We start from the raw sequence: 13,737 nt of genomic DNA, 5'->3' as shown, positions 1-13,737 counted from the left end.
TAATAAGACCATTTTTTTGTTGGATTAGGCATCTATATACTAGCCTCATCTCAATGATCATGTATATTATTCCATAAGTTAGTGTTGTAACTTTTTGCACATTAATATATAATCAATGATTAATGAAGGTGAAGATTAATTTTTTTTTTAAATGTATAAACACCTAATAATTCTCGTGTGTGTATATGGAGATTTAATTGAATTTAGTCCCAAAAGAAGGCTCTCAAGAGATACATGCATGTGTAATGTGTTGTTTCGACAAACAGACGGTCCAGGTGAATGTGCAAATTTATTACTTAAATTAATGTAGCTGTTATTCTCACTGCCTCTCTATGGTAAGTGCACACACTCACCATTAGGCCGCAAATTGACATGACATTGTTATAGTAGTATTTTGGTAGTATCTATATGTTTGGAAGCTCCCTATTTAAATTCCCATTATAAAATATTCAACATAATAAGTAGGACATTAAAATAATTCTCCCTCCGTAAATATTTACTTTTATATGTTTTGTCTAGAAAATTAAAAGATAATTTATTATTATTATTATTTTTTAAACTAATATTCAAAAAGGTAATATAATAAATCTTCATTTTATTTATTGTTTTTATTTATTGTTTTTTAAAATGTTTGACAAGTCAATACTGAACAAGTAAAAATGAATCGACGGAGTAGCATCAATTCCACTCATGTGCTTACATCATGCTTTCACTTCAACTTGCTCTATAAAAATCAAAAACCAATTCTTCCTTCTTTCATAAAACCTATCTTAACATTTTTGACAAAAACTTCCTACTGAAACATGGAGCCAAATGAACCTTTGTTAGAATCAGAAGAACCACTATTGGCGGCGGCGGCGGAGCAAATTAGCTCTGAACTTGAAGAAATCCTATCAGACACAAGCTTATCACGTATTCAGCGTTTTAGAAGAGCTTCAGTAATAGAGTTGAGAAATCTGTTCCGTCTAGCAGCTCCTTCCATCATTGTTTACTTGCTTAACAATGTTACTTCCATGTCTACACAAATTTTCTGTGGCCATCTTGGAAATCTTGAACTTGCTGCTGCTTCCCTTGGTAATAGTGGCATTCAACTTTTGGCCTATGGTGTCATGGTAATTTTGTTTCACCTTTATATATTGTTTTACAACCTCAAGATTTATTAGTAATACTCCCTTTTATTCGCCCCTAATTTATCTGACATCGTTTGATTAGGCACGAAATATAAGAAAGGAAAAAACAACTTTTGAAGTTTGTGATTTGAACAAATCTTAGACATTTTTTTCAGTTTACTTTTACTTGTCACTTATTCCTAAAATAAATTTTCATTTTTACTTATCACTTTTGACATATTAAGAAAAGACAATTATTTATTTCTATGTTTTACCCTTAGCATTAAATATCTATTCTCCAAATCATTTTCCAAGACCTAATAGGGCTAGTTTGGTAAAATACCTATATCAATAATTGTTTTCTTAATGGGTGTGTCAAGTCAAATAGTGACCAAGTAAAAATAAACTGAGGGAGTATATAAAACAGAATTTTAAAGTTAAGTTATTTCAAATATAAGAATATGACATTCATTTTGCAATCTACTAAAAAAATGTGTCGCATACATTCAGGTGTGGAGCCAGTGTGTTGATTATAGGTTCAAATCCTGAATTTGTAGTAAGAAATTAAATGGAAAATTCAATAACTTTAGAAAATCAGAATTTCAAACTTATAAACTTCAAATTCTGACTCCGCTGCCTGCATATATTGGGATGAAAATGATTATAGTATAGATTGCACCTTTATAAGTAATTGTATATATACTTACAACAAATTATATATATATTGGAGCAGCTAGGAATGGGAAGTGCAGTGGAGACATTATGTGGTCAAGCATATGGAGGTCACAAGTATGAAATGCTAGGAATATATCTCCAAAGATCAACCATACTTCTTATGTTAACAGGAATACCACTAATGGTGGCATACTTATTTTCTAAGCCAATCTTGATTTTACTAGGCCAATCCAAGAAAGTAGCATCAGCAGCAGCACTATTTGTCTATGGTTTAATTCCACAAATATTTGCTTATGCAGCCAACTTCCCTATCCAAAAATTCTTACAAGCTCAAAGTATTGTTAACCCTAGTGCATATATTGCTGCCGTTACATTAATTTTTCACCTTTCTTTAACGTGGCTAGTGCTTTACGTATTTAATTGGGGATTATTTGGTGGAGCTTTGGTTTTGAGTATTTCATGGTGGATAGTTGTGATTGCACAATTTGTGTATATTTTGTGGACTGATAGATGTAAGAAAACATGGAGTGGATTTAGCATGCAAGCATTTTATGGATTGTGGGATTTTTTCAAGTTGTCACTTGCTTCAGCTATTATGTTATGTCTAGAGACTTGGTATTTTCAGATTTTGATTTTAATTGCTGGTTTGCTTCCAAATCCTGAAGTGGCATTGGACTCTCTTGCTGTTTGGTAAAATATGTCTACTTAGCAAATTCATTACTCTCTCTCGTCTATATTACGTGAATTGTTGAGACTGTTTTTCAGGAGACTAGTTTGAAAAAAATCAAAAGGGTAATAGTGGAAACTAGTCTTAGCATTTTGAGACTGTTTTCACCGTTCAAAATAAGTGAATTTTCAAAGTTTTAAAAAATTATTTTTTCGATATTTACCCTTCATTTAATGAGGTCCTTTCTTTTTAATTAATTTATGTTTTCTAGGAGACTAATTTGAAAATAATCAAAAAGTAATAGTGAAAACCAGTCTTTAATTTGTGTACTTAAATATATATTTTTTAAAAGGTATATGTCATACTCCGACAATTCAGTTAATATGGACTAGAGGGAGTAGTAAATTGTTTAATTATATATTTCTAATTTCTTGAACTTTTTCTTGATATAATGATAATTATTAATTTGTGATGCAGTACGACAATTCTAGGGTGGGTGTTCATGATATCCGTTGGGTTCAATGCAGCAGCAAGGTTAGTGATTAATTAATTACTGAATATTTACTTGATATTATATATTCTTCATTTTTACCATGATATAATATAAATAAATGTGCTAGGAATTGTTTCTTGTGTTGTCAAAAGTTTGGACCACATTAGGGGTATATAATGGTATAGTTCTTAGAAAGGATATGTCATGCCAAATTGTCAATTTGTTGTTTGACTAATCTTGATAGGTTATTTTAATTAGTTATATTTTTGTTCTTACATATAATTTACTAAAACTAACAATATTCATACTAAAAAGACCTAGTGACTGGTGTTGGTGTCTGGTAAATGAGGAATACTAGCTTTTGAAGCATTTTTGTGTTTTTTCGAAAGTATCTCCTTATAATTATGTCATTTATTTAAAAGGATGGGTGATAGTGACTTAAATTTCATAGTTAAATGAAGAATTGAGGAGACTTATTTTCTTTTATATGGACTTCTAAATTCTGTTGTCCTAGATTAAAGATGTTAGTATAATATGAAAGTTATCAAACATATATAGTGATATATTTTTCGAAACAAACTAAAAAAGGAACTTAAAAGCTTGAAATTGAAACAAAGGAAGTATTCAGTAGTATTATGCCCAATAACCTTAGAAATAGACTGTCTTGAACTTTTGACCCCTACTTGCTTTATGAACAAACCTTTAAGATCAAAATTCAAATTTGTTCAACTTAAATAATTAACAATTTGAAATATTTAGTAACAATATATAAAAAAATTTAAAAAGCACAATAATAAAATTGATAATTTAAAATATTTAATAAAAACATATGATAAAATCGTAGACAATGCCTTTTTATTTCAAACTCTCTAAATAATAATAGAGATTGTGTCATATACGTAAAATGGGACTAATAAGGGGGTAGATGGTTTTCTGTTAATTGCCTTTTACTTGTTTATTTGTTAAAAAAAATAACTATTAAAAGACAATTGAAAAATAAAATATCTCTTGGCAGTTGAATTGATTTGATGCATCATCCAAGAAATCGCACAATCAAAGTACAATATTTGAAAGGGATAAGACCAAAAAAAAATGATAGCAAAACCAATAATTAAAATATGAAGAAGTAGGTTACATCGAAATATGTGACAAAATCACAAAAGAATAACAAATCATAAATGTTGTATCATTATAAATACTCTCTCCGTCCCATTTTATGTGGCAACATTTCCTTTTTGGTCAGTCCCAAAAAGAATGTCACATTTCCTTATATGGAAAGTATTTAAAGGTACAATTCCTTTTTTACCCTTGTTGGTCCCACTTAATCTTAAAATAATACTCCAATACATTTATGAGGAGAGAGAAAAGTAAGTCTACTTTTTAAAGGACAATTTGGTAAANAGTATTCAGTAGTATTATACCCAATAATCTTAGAAATAGACGGTCTTGAACTTTTGACCCCTACTTGCTTTATGAACAAACCTTTAAGATCAAAATTTTGTTCAACTTAAATAATTAACAATTTGAAATATTTAGTAACAATATATAAAAAGTTTAAAAAGCACAATAATAAAATTGATAATTTAAAATATTTGATAAAAACATATGATAAAATCGTAGACAAAGCCTTTTTATTTCAAACTCTCTAAATAATAATAGAGATTGTGTGATACGTAAAATGGGACTAATAAGGGGGTAGATGGTATTCTGTTAATAACCTTTTACTTGTTTATTTGTTAAAAAAAAAAAGAAGGCTATTAAAAGACAATTGAAAAATAAAATATCTCTTGGCAGTAGAATTGATTTGATGAAATCACACAATCAAAAGGACACCAATATTTGAAAGGGATAAGACCAAAAAAAAAAAAAATGATAGCAAACCAATAATTAAAATATGAAGAAATAGGTTACATCGAAATATGTGACAAAATCACAAAAGAATGACAAATCATAAATGTTGCATCATTATAAATAGTAAGTTATTCACGTAGATACATATATACCTTAAAATACACTATTAAATAGTGCAGGGGTAATAGATCCTGCCCAAAGTTTGGAATTGTTACAGCAATTTCGATCAAAGTTCGGATATATTCCGTACCCTTTTCCCTTTTAGTTATATTACACACATATATATATATCATGTTAGTTATAATTTTTATTACGCTATTAACACACTTATAAAGATTAACTTATAATTATTTTATATAAATATTTTAATTGTTTAAATAATTTTGGACAATACTTGCCACTATACACAAGTTAAAATTATTTTAAAAAATCTTGGACTATCACAAAATAATCTTTACATGAATGCAAGTTTGGTGTTGCATGATTGCCAATCTTCGATTTGAAGTAATTACAGAGATCAACATAATTTGGGATTAGGATGCAGAATCCTAATTAATTACATTAAGATATTTATAAATGTTGTAATTATTTAAACATTTCTATCGGTATATAAAAGTTAGTTAAACTCGATACATGCAGTGTTCGAGTGAGCAATGAGTTGGGAGGTGGACATCCAAAATCAGCAGCATTTTCTGTTGTAGTGGTGACAATGAGTTCATTTGTGATTTCTGTTGTGTTTGCAATTTTGGTTTTATTATTCCGCCATGTCATGAGTTATGCCTTCACGGGTGGACAAGTCATTGCTGAAGCAGCCTCAGATCTTGCCCCACTCTTGGCAATATCTCTAATACTCAATGGTGTTCAACCTGTTTTATCTGGTATCATATATATTCTCTCTCCTACTTTTATTCTTTTACTCTCTTTAGATTTACTACATCTACTAGACTATGATTTTTATTTTTTGATAATAACAGATTATTACTGAATTATCTTAGAAAATTATATATTTTTATGAAATCAAGAAAAAATATAACTTTTTTCTAGATATATAATACTTTCATTCCATCTTTACTAGTCTAGTATTACCTCATAAGGAGCAATAAATAGTTTACTATATATATCAATCTTGAATATAATACAATTTAAAGTTTTTGAGAAATACATTGGGAAATGAATAATTGGGATTTCAATTTTCAAAGAAATAAAGTTGGAATGTTTTCTGAATCTTTATACCACATCAATCTCGAGATGTGCTCTGCGGACTTTATGACAAATTTTATTATTTAAGATAAGTAGACGGAGTATGTTTTACTCACTCACGCATGTGACTTTAATTTGTTCACTTAAGATATGTTTGTTAATTGTTGGACTGAACTCTTTGCATGTTTAAATTATTTATAATTATATTAGTTGATGAATTTATTAGATTATCATAAAGGATAGATTTGTTTTTTTAGTGAAGGGATATACATGACTAACCTAACAATATACTCCCTCCGTCCCTATTTACTTGTCCATATTTCCTCTTTTAGATGTCCCTATTTACTTGTCTATTTTGACAAATCAAGAAAGGACAAAAAAAATTTTCCTATTATACCCTCATTTAAACTTCTTAAAAATTTAAACTTCCCCCAACATTGATTAGTTATCTTGAATAAATTTATTTTGGAATCATAATTAATAAGGGCAAAATTGTAACTTCACTATGCTAATCATTGTTGCCTTAATATGTGTGTCATTTCTAAAGTGGACAACTAAATAGGGACGGAGGAAGTACTATATTACTATTTTCTCATCATCAATATTTGGAATAAAATAATACTAATATATGAAAATATTTGAAGGGGTTGCTGTTGGATGTGGATGGCAAGCATTTGTGGCATACGTTAACGTTGGATGTTACTACGTTGTTGGCATTCCATTGGGTATTGTTCTTGGATTTTATTTCAACCTTGAAGCCAAGGTATATATAATATTTACTTTACCTTTTTATAATTTGTATACAGTATAAATGTTTTTTTTTTTTTTTTAAAGTTATAACACATTTAATTATTAAAATTATAGTTATAGCCAATCCTGATGTTAATATTGTTTTGGTTAATTGTGAAGGGAATATGGTTGGGGATGTTAGGAGGAACAGCTATGCAGACTATCATATTATTGTGGGTCNAAAAATAACTATCAGTTAAATCCATAAGATCTTTGGAATAAAAAAATTTCAAGTATGACTATGACCCCCTCTTAGGAGGAATCAAGCTTTATTTAATTTCGTCTTGGGATTTCAATTTTCAACGAAATAAAGTTGGAATGTTTTTTGAATCTTTATCATGACATCAATCTCGAGATGTGCTCTGTGGACTTTATGACAAATTTTATTATTTAAGATAAGTAGACAGAGTATGTTTTACTCACTCACGCATGTGACTTTAATTTGTTCATTTAAGATATGTTTGTTAATTGTTGGACTGAACTCTTTGCATGTTTAAACTATTTATAATTATATTAGAGTTGATGAATTTATTAGATTATGATAAAGGATAGATTTGTTTTCTTTTTTAGTGAAGGGATATACATGACTAACCTAACAATATAGTACTATATTACTATTTGTCATCATCAATTATTGGAATAAAATAATACTAATATATGAAAATATTTGAAGGGGTTGCTGTTGGATGTGGATGGCAAGCATTTGTGGCATACGTTAACGTTGGATGTTACTACGTTGTTGGCATTCCATTGGGTATTGTTCTTGGATTTTATTTCAACCTTGAAGCCAAGGTATATACTCCCTCCGTCCCATTTTATGTGGCAACATTTCCTTTTTGGTCAGTCCCAAAAAGAATGTCACATTTCCTTATATGGAAAGTATTTAAAGGTACAATTCCTTTTTTATCCTTGTTGGTCCCACTTAATCTTAAAATAATACTCCAATACATTTATGAGGAGAGAGAAAAGTAAGTCTACTTTTTAAAGGGCAATTTGGTAAACATTTCAAAGTCTTCATTTATTTCTTAAACTCCGTGCCCGGTCAAATGTTGCCACATAAAATGGGACGGAGGGAGTATAATATTTACTTTACCTTTTTATAATTTGTATACAGTATATATGTTTTTTTTTTAAAAAAAAAGTTATAACAAATTTAATTATTAAAATTATAGTTATAGCCAATTCTGATGTTAATATTGTTTTGGTTAATTGTGAAGGGAATATGGTTGGGAATGTTAGGAGGAACAGCTATGCAGACTATCATATTATTGTGGGTCACCTTTCGAACCGATTGGGAGAAAGAGGTAAGTTGTTTGAGTAATTTTGCATTATTTTTTTTGAACTTTTTCCAAGATTTTTAAACATATTTTCAAATCTTTTGAGTTCATTTTAAACTGATTTTCAAAAATTAAATATTCTAAAACCTAATATTTCCAAAAACTTATACTAAGCTAGCGATTGGCCACAATTTTCCAAATATTTTTGGGAAGTTATTTTTGGGTGAAGTTTCATCATGCGTTTGATCATAGATTTTGGGAGAAATATTTAACTTTTAAAAAAATAAATATGATTTATATCTATAAATTCTAAAAATTATTTAAAATATCCATAAGTTTGTATTATCATTTTAGAATGAAATATTCCGTGAAAAGTCATGACAACGAACATAATTTATATGAATTTGAAGAGAAAAAAAGAGAGGAAGAAAACAAAAGGAAAATACCATTATTATTACAACTTGCAATTGGAAGTGCTGTCGAAGAGCAAACTCAGATAAAAATGACATAAAACAGGTATATAACGGTATAAATTTTATACAACAAACTAGGACTGAAATGTAATCCAAAATTATAAATGATGGGTGTTCTTATAGAATATAAAATTTTGGGGTAATTTTTTAAAATTGCCAAAATACTAGAATTTGGCCCAATTTTTAGTTTTTCTTTCTAAAACTAGGAAACTTGGAATGTTTGCCAAATATATTTTCCAAATAATGACAAATTATATGGTCAAATACTAATTTTAATTTTTTTCTAAAATATATTTTTGTCCAAACGACACCTAGTAGTGCTAATTTTCGATCATGGAATATCATTTGAATAAAACTTTAACACTCTGTTTGGATCATTGTTATTCATTGTTTCATAATGTACTGTAATGTATTGTATTCTATTGTATTGTACTGTATGGTAGATACAATGTTTGACTAGACTGTATTGTTTGTTGTTGTTTAATCACATTTTTATTGTGTGATTTGATTGTATCGTATTGTATTGTAATTTATAAATTTACTAAAATATCCTTATTTATTCTAGGGTAGGAGGTTTGACTAGAATTAAATAACATAGGGTAAATGGTAAAATAGTATTATGAAATATTATGTAAGAATATAATTGGAAAAAGAAATTAAGTAATAATGGGAACATACCAAATCGGTTGTTCCATAAAATTGGGGTTTTCATTGTTACGTAACAACGAAATTTAACAATACAATACATTTTAAGTAACAATCAAAACAAACATTGTAGTTATGATAACGATACAATACAATACAATGGATAACAATGATCCAAACATAGTGTAACCTGAATATGAATTTAAAGTATATAAATTACCAAGCCTTCTTAATTCTTGTTGTATTTTGCTTTTGGCTAAATAGTTTAGGTAAGTTTGAAAACGGACATCTTGATTGTTGACTAACATGTTCCTATTATTTCTCAGGTGGAGCAGGCAAAGAGTCGATTAAATATGTGGCAAAACAATATTAAAAAACCATTGTTCAATGATTGAGAATTATATTAATCAATAGGGATTAATGCATATGTAATAGTTGACTTATTAGTACCTTTTGGTTCTTGTTTCATCAACTAGAGATGATAATTACATGGGCGAGCACGAGCTTAATATTTATCAATATGAATTAATATAAAGTTATTTTGGATTATAATTTTAAAAGTAAAAGTAAAAGGGACGGTACCACAATAACTATTAATCATGTTATAAAATATAAGCTCATAATATAAAGAGAAGAAGACCTTCGATTTACTCAAATAACCATAACTTTTTACTCGGAGCTTGGAATTCAGCAAATTTGGCGGTGTTGGAAAGAGGACCTTCGATTTGATACCTCATGGGCCACCTAACTCTTTATTTTGTAAAAGATATGGTGATTTGAAGTTGACCCAAAACAGAAAGGTGTTACACGACCCTAATTAATTCAGTGTGTATTATTTTCCTCAGTGGAGAAAACAGATGAGGGTTACTCTAAAAATCCTGCTATGCCAATTTAAGCAGGATGAAAATGGAGGATAGAAATTCTCGTGCAAGGAAGGGCAAGACTCAAGATTTTGTTTTATGATTGCCCTGCCCGCCTTCTTTCGTCAAAGAAACTTTTAAAGAAGACTTGCAAGGGACAAACTACATTAGATTAGTCCCTTTAAGTAAGCAACAAGCATATTAGTATTTTACAGAGATGGTATAATGAAGCCTATGGAGAAAGCCATGGAACTTTTGGAAACCTGCACTCTTTCATAGTTTCATATTGACAATCTAATGAATGGCAGGAAATCATAGTTAGTAGCCTCAACTGGTTGACTATCTAAATTTTCACCTCTTCCCTTTTGCATAAAAATAATGAATGGTACTGGATCATATCATGATTTAGAAAACCTTAGCGCTCCACACCAGCAATCCAGCATCATGGCAATTGCCATGTTTTATCATCCTCCACTCCAGATACAAGTCCATAGACATTCTCGCTGGTCATATCTGCAATGTGATGGGGAACCATTTCCTCCGGAATATCTTCAGAATTATCACCAAAGAAGAAGTCATACCAGCCCGTTGAATTCCACCCATAAGTGAAATAATTTTGCTGAATATCAAAGTCATGATGACAGAGGAAGTAGGAGCCTTGAACCTGATATGCAGAGTTATCCACCCCATTAATGAGATGGTGTGCAGGAGGAGATGATGCTTTACATCTCAAATTGTTCTCATTTTGCTTATACACAATGTGGACGCCAAATTCCTTCAACCGAACACCAGAATATAGAGTAACTGAAATGCTCATAGAGTCTCCAGGATCCAAGTGATCTCCTATTTCCCAATAGCATTGCCATTTGATATCTTCATCAATATCTGGAACACCATGAATGATTGGACTGTATGTCCATCTCAGATCCTTGGTCATATTTGCCACTCTAACATGAAACTCATTCCAAAATTTATTTCTCCTTGTACAATAAGATATGCTGGCATTTCCATAGATAACATATAAGTTTAAACCCTGAATGTCATGATTAGGCACATCAAAACTGATTGAGGACGACCCTTTAGCATTGTAGCTTAACCAGTCTGGAACCTCACTTCCATGGACAGAAGTACTGAATATGCCAAATTCATAGAGGCCCTGCATATTATTCACAAATATACATCAGTTATATCTTGCTTCCCCTATTAGTGTGATAGGAGCAAGAAACTCATGTTTCTAAACCAAAAAGTTTCCTAGTTAAAAAAGGGCAGCCTGGTGCAAAACATTTCCTAGTTGCCACATATAAATGGGGACTAGTAGGAGAGTATACCTGTATAGGACCTTTCCACCTTGAAAGAGTCAGGTTGTTGTAGAGATCCGCCTTAGTGTCACTCAAGAACGTCAAGTTGGGTAAACCCAGAACGCTGATTAAGTCATCATCAAATAAAGAAATGCATTTTAGCTGGAACATTTCCTGAACCTCAATTAGTTTGTTGCAACGTAATGCAAGAAAATCCAATGTTGTCAATATGTTTGGTAAATTTGATAACCGCTCGAGTGATCTGCATCCATGTATACTCAAGGTTGTCACACTGGCTGGGATCTCTGGAAGATATTTAAGTTCTTCGCATTTATCTAACTCAAGTACCTGGAGACTGGTAAGCCCCTTGATGCTATGGAAATTTGTGCCAACACAACCACCTCAATGACTTTGGGAACTCCTTGTAATTTCCTTTAACCGCTAAATTGTCAAGTTGCAGCAGTCTTAATTTGTCCATACCAAAAAATGCATCAGTGTTAATTAACGCTGTCCACCTTCTTTGATTTGCCATTTGATTCTATTGAGGAACCATAAAGGCGAACTTTACGAGGCTGTGGTTGCCTTGATTGATCATTTTGGTGTGACAGCCTTGTTTTCCTTATTAAGTAGGCACATTCCTGCAAGTACTCTTTTGCTGTTGGATGATAGAAGAATCTTGGTGGCTTATCTTTGTGTGCACAAGACCTAAGGTTCAGGCCTTGAATCATATCTGAACCCTGATGAAAAGATTACTCATTAGTGAAAGATAGAACATAAAACTATATTTGCGAAAGTAAATGTAACAGCAAAAATAATGATCTTACATTTTTTTCTCTCAGAACTTTAAATGAGTCCTTGAAATGCCACAATCTACTCCGTCTTTCGGGATGCTTAGGTGATTCTTGGCGTATAATTTCTCGTCCCATATCTCTAACTAATGGATGCATCCTCAGTTTTCCATATTCATCAATTATCAACAAGAATCTATCTTGGAGATTCTGAATCCCAACCATTGAATAATATCCACATGCATCAAGTATAGTGACAATATGGTCTACATTCTTTCCAAGAAAGAAACAGGCAATGTCAAGGAATAGGCTTTTGTCATGATCATCTTGTATAAACTCAAAACTAATTTGCAGTTTCTTGGATAATTGACTATTAGGAATTACCTCTAGTTTCTTCAGTGTACTTTCCCATACATCTAAGCTTTTACCAGAGAGAGAAGAACCCAAAACTTGTAAAGCTAGAGGACATGCATCCAATACAGTATTCTATAATCCTTGTCAAGAACTTGGTGTAATTCTCAACTGGATGGTCTTGTCCGAATGCATACCAACTAAATAGTTCAACTGATTCGCGTATGTTCAGTTTCTGAACATGATCAATCAATTCAATTTTACAAGCCCTTAGTAACTCTATGTGCCGAGTTGTGATCACTATAATTTTACTACCTGAATAAAAGCAATCTCGCATTCCTATGATAGCAGTCCACTTCATCAACATCATCCAGCACAACGAGAACCCACTTACTATAAACATCACTTTTGATCTGATTGATTCCATCTTCAACACTCTGAATGTCAATCTTCCTCCCATCAAGAATATCAGACATAAATTGTTTCTGCAGATAAACTAGTCCATTGGTAGACTCGGAAAAATCTCTAACATTGTAGAGGAAGCTGCTTCTTTCAAAGTTAGAGTTAAATGCATATATATTTGGCGATTGTTGTCTTCCCTATACCACCCATACCACAAATGCCCCAAATACCAACATCGTCTGCTTTATGTTGCAACCACAAGCAAATATCGTTAACCCAAAAATTCATACCAATTAGGTAAGGAGCAACACTGAGGATTGAACGGTTTACTTTATTCTCAGTAACTTTCACAAGTTTCTCTATAATCTCAACTGATCAGTCCTACAATGAAGATCAAAGTGGAACAAACAAAAACATAAATCTTGGTTAGCTGGATAATATCAAGTTAAAAGTCATATATATGTGGTAGGTTTGATAAATAGAGTAACTATGCCTGATAATTATGAATTTTTATACTTTCTTCTGAAACATACACAAAGATATGTGTATTGATTTGGCTACTCTACCAATGAGTATTTACTCAAGCTTTGGTTTACTATATCTGTTTTCACTGAAGTTAGTAATGTTTTCGGTTATTGGACTATTTCGTTGATGTAACTGTTTCCTTTAATTAGTTGCTATGTTTCCTTCACTATTATTTTTCCTTTTCATACATACTTTTATTTGTTGTACTCGAGCCTAGGTCCTCCGGAAAAAGGCTCTCTACCTCCACGAGGTAGAGATGAGCTTTGCGTACACTCTACCCTCCCCGAATCCAACCTGGGGTAATGTTGTTGTGGTTGTTGTATGTGGGGAGTTG

The 13,737-nt window shown here is 31.1% G+C and overlaps 2 protein-coding genes and 1 pseudogene across 3 annotated transcripts; 1 reads left to right on the top strand and 2 right to left on the bottom strand.

Annotated features, from left to right (window-relative positions):
* Positions 1-767: 767 nt before the first annotated feature.
* Positions 768-9,727, top strand: LOC125847611 (protein DETOXIFICATION 40-like). Of its 2 annotated transcripts, none has more exons than XM_049527251.1 (7): positions 768-1,112; positions 1,843-2,474; positions 2,929-2,985; positions 5,435-5,673; positions 7,458-7,576; positions 8,002-8,088; positions 9,506-9,727. In XM_049527251.1, the coding sequence occupies exons 1-7, from the start codon at positions 804-806 to the stop codon at positions 9,572-9,574; spliced, it is 1,512 nt and encodes a 503-aa protein (XP_049383208.1). In that variant the 5' UTR covers positions 768-803; the 3' UTR covers positions 9,575-9,727. The 2 variants fall into 2 exon arrangements, with proteins under 2 accessions (XP_049383208.1, XP_049383207.1); XM_049527250.1 differs by lacking the exon at positions 7,458-7,576 and adding an exon at positions 6,640-6,758.
* A 640-nt stretch (positions 9,728-10,367) lies between these two features.
* LOC125847617 (uncharacterized) lies at positions 10,368-11,686 on the bottom strand. Its single transcript, XM_049527258.1, has 2 exons — positions 11,368-11,686; positions 10,368-11,195 (listed from the first exon to the last, which is right to left on the bottom strand). The coding sequence occupies exons 1-2, from the start codon at positions 11,506-11,508 to the stop codon at positions 10,482-10,484; spliced, it is 855 nt and encodes a 284-aa protein (XP_049383215.1). The 5' UTR covers positions 11,509-11,686; the 3' UTR covers positions 10,368-10,481.
* Positions 11,687-11,834: 148 nt separating this feature from the next.
* LOC125847082 (disease resistance protein RUN1-like) overlaps positions 11,835-13,737 on the bottom strand; it is an 8,180-nt pseudogene continuing 6,277 nt past the window's right edge.

This window comes from Solanum stenotomum, chromosome 12 (genome assembly GCF_019186545.1).
Source record: "Solanum stenotomum isolate F172 chromosome 12, ASM1918654v1, whole genome shotgun sequence".
Taxonomy (NCBI): domain Eukaryota; kingdom Viridiplantae; phylum Streptophyta; class Magnoliopsida; order Solanales; family Solanaceae; genus Solanum; species Solanum stenotomum.
The sequence above is the reverse complement of the archived record's forward strand: the minus strand, read 5'-3'. Positions and strand labels throughout refer to the sequence as shown.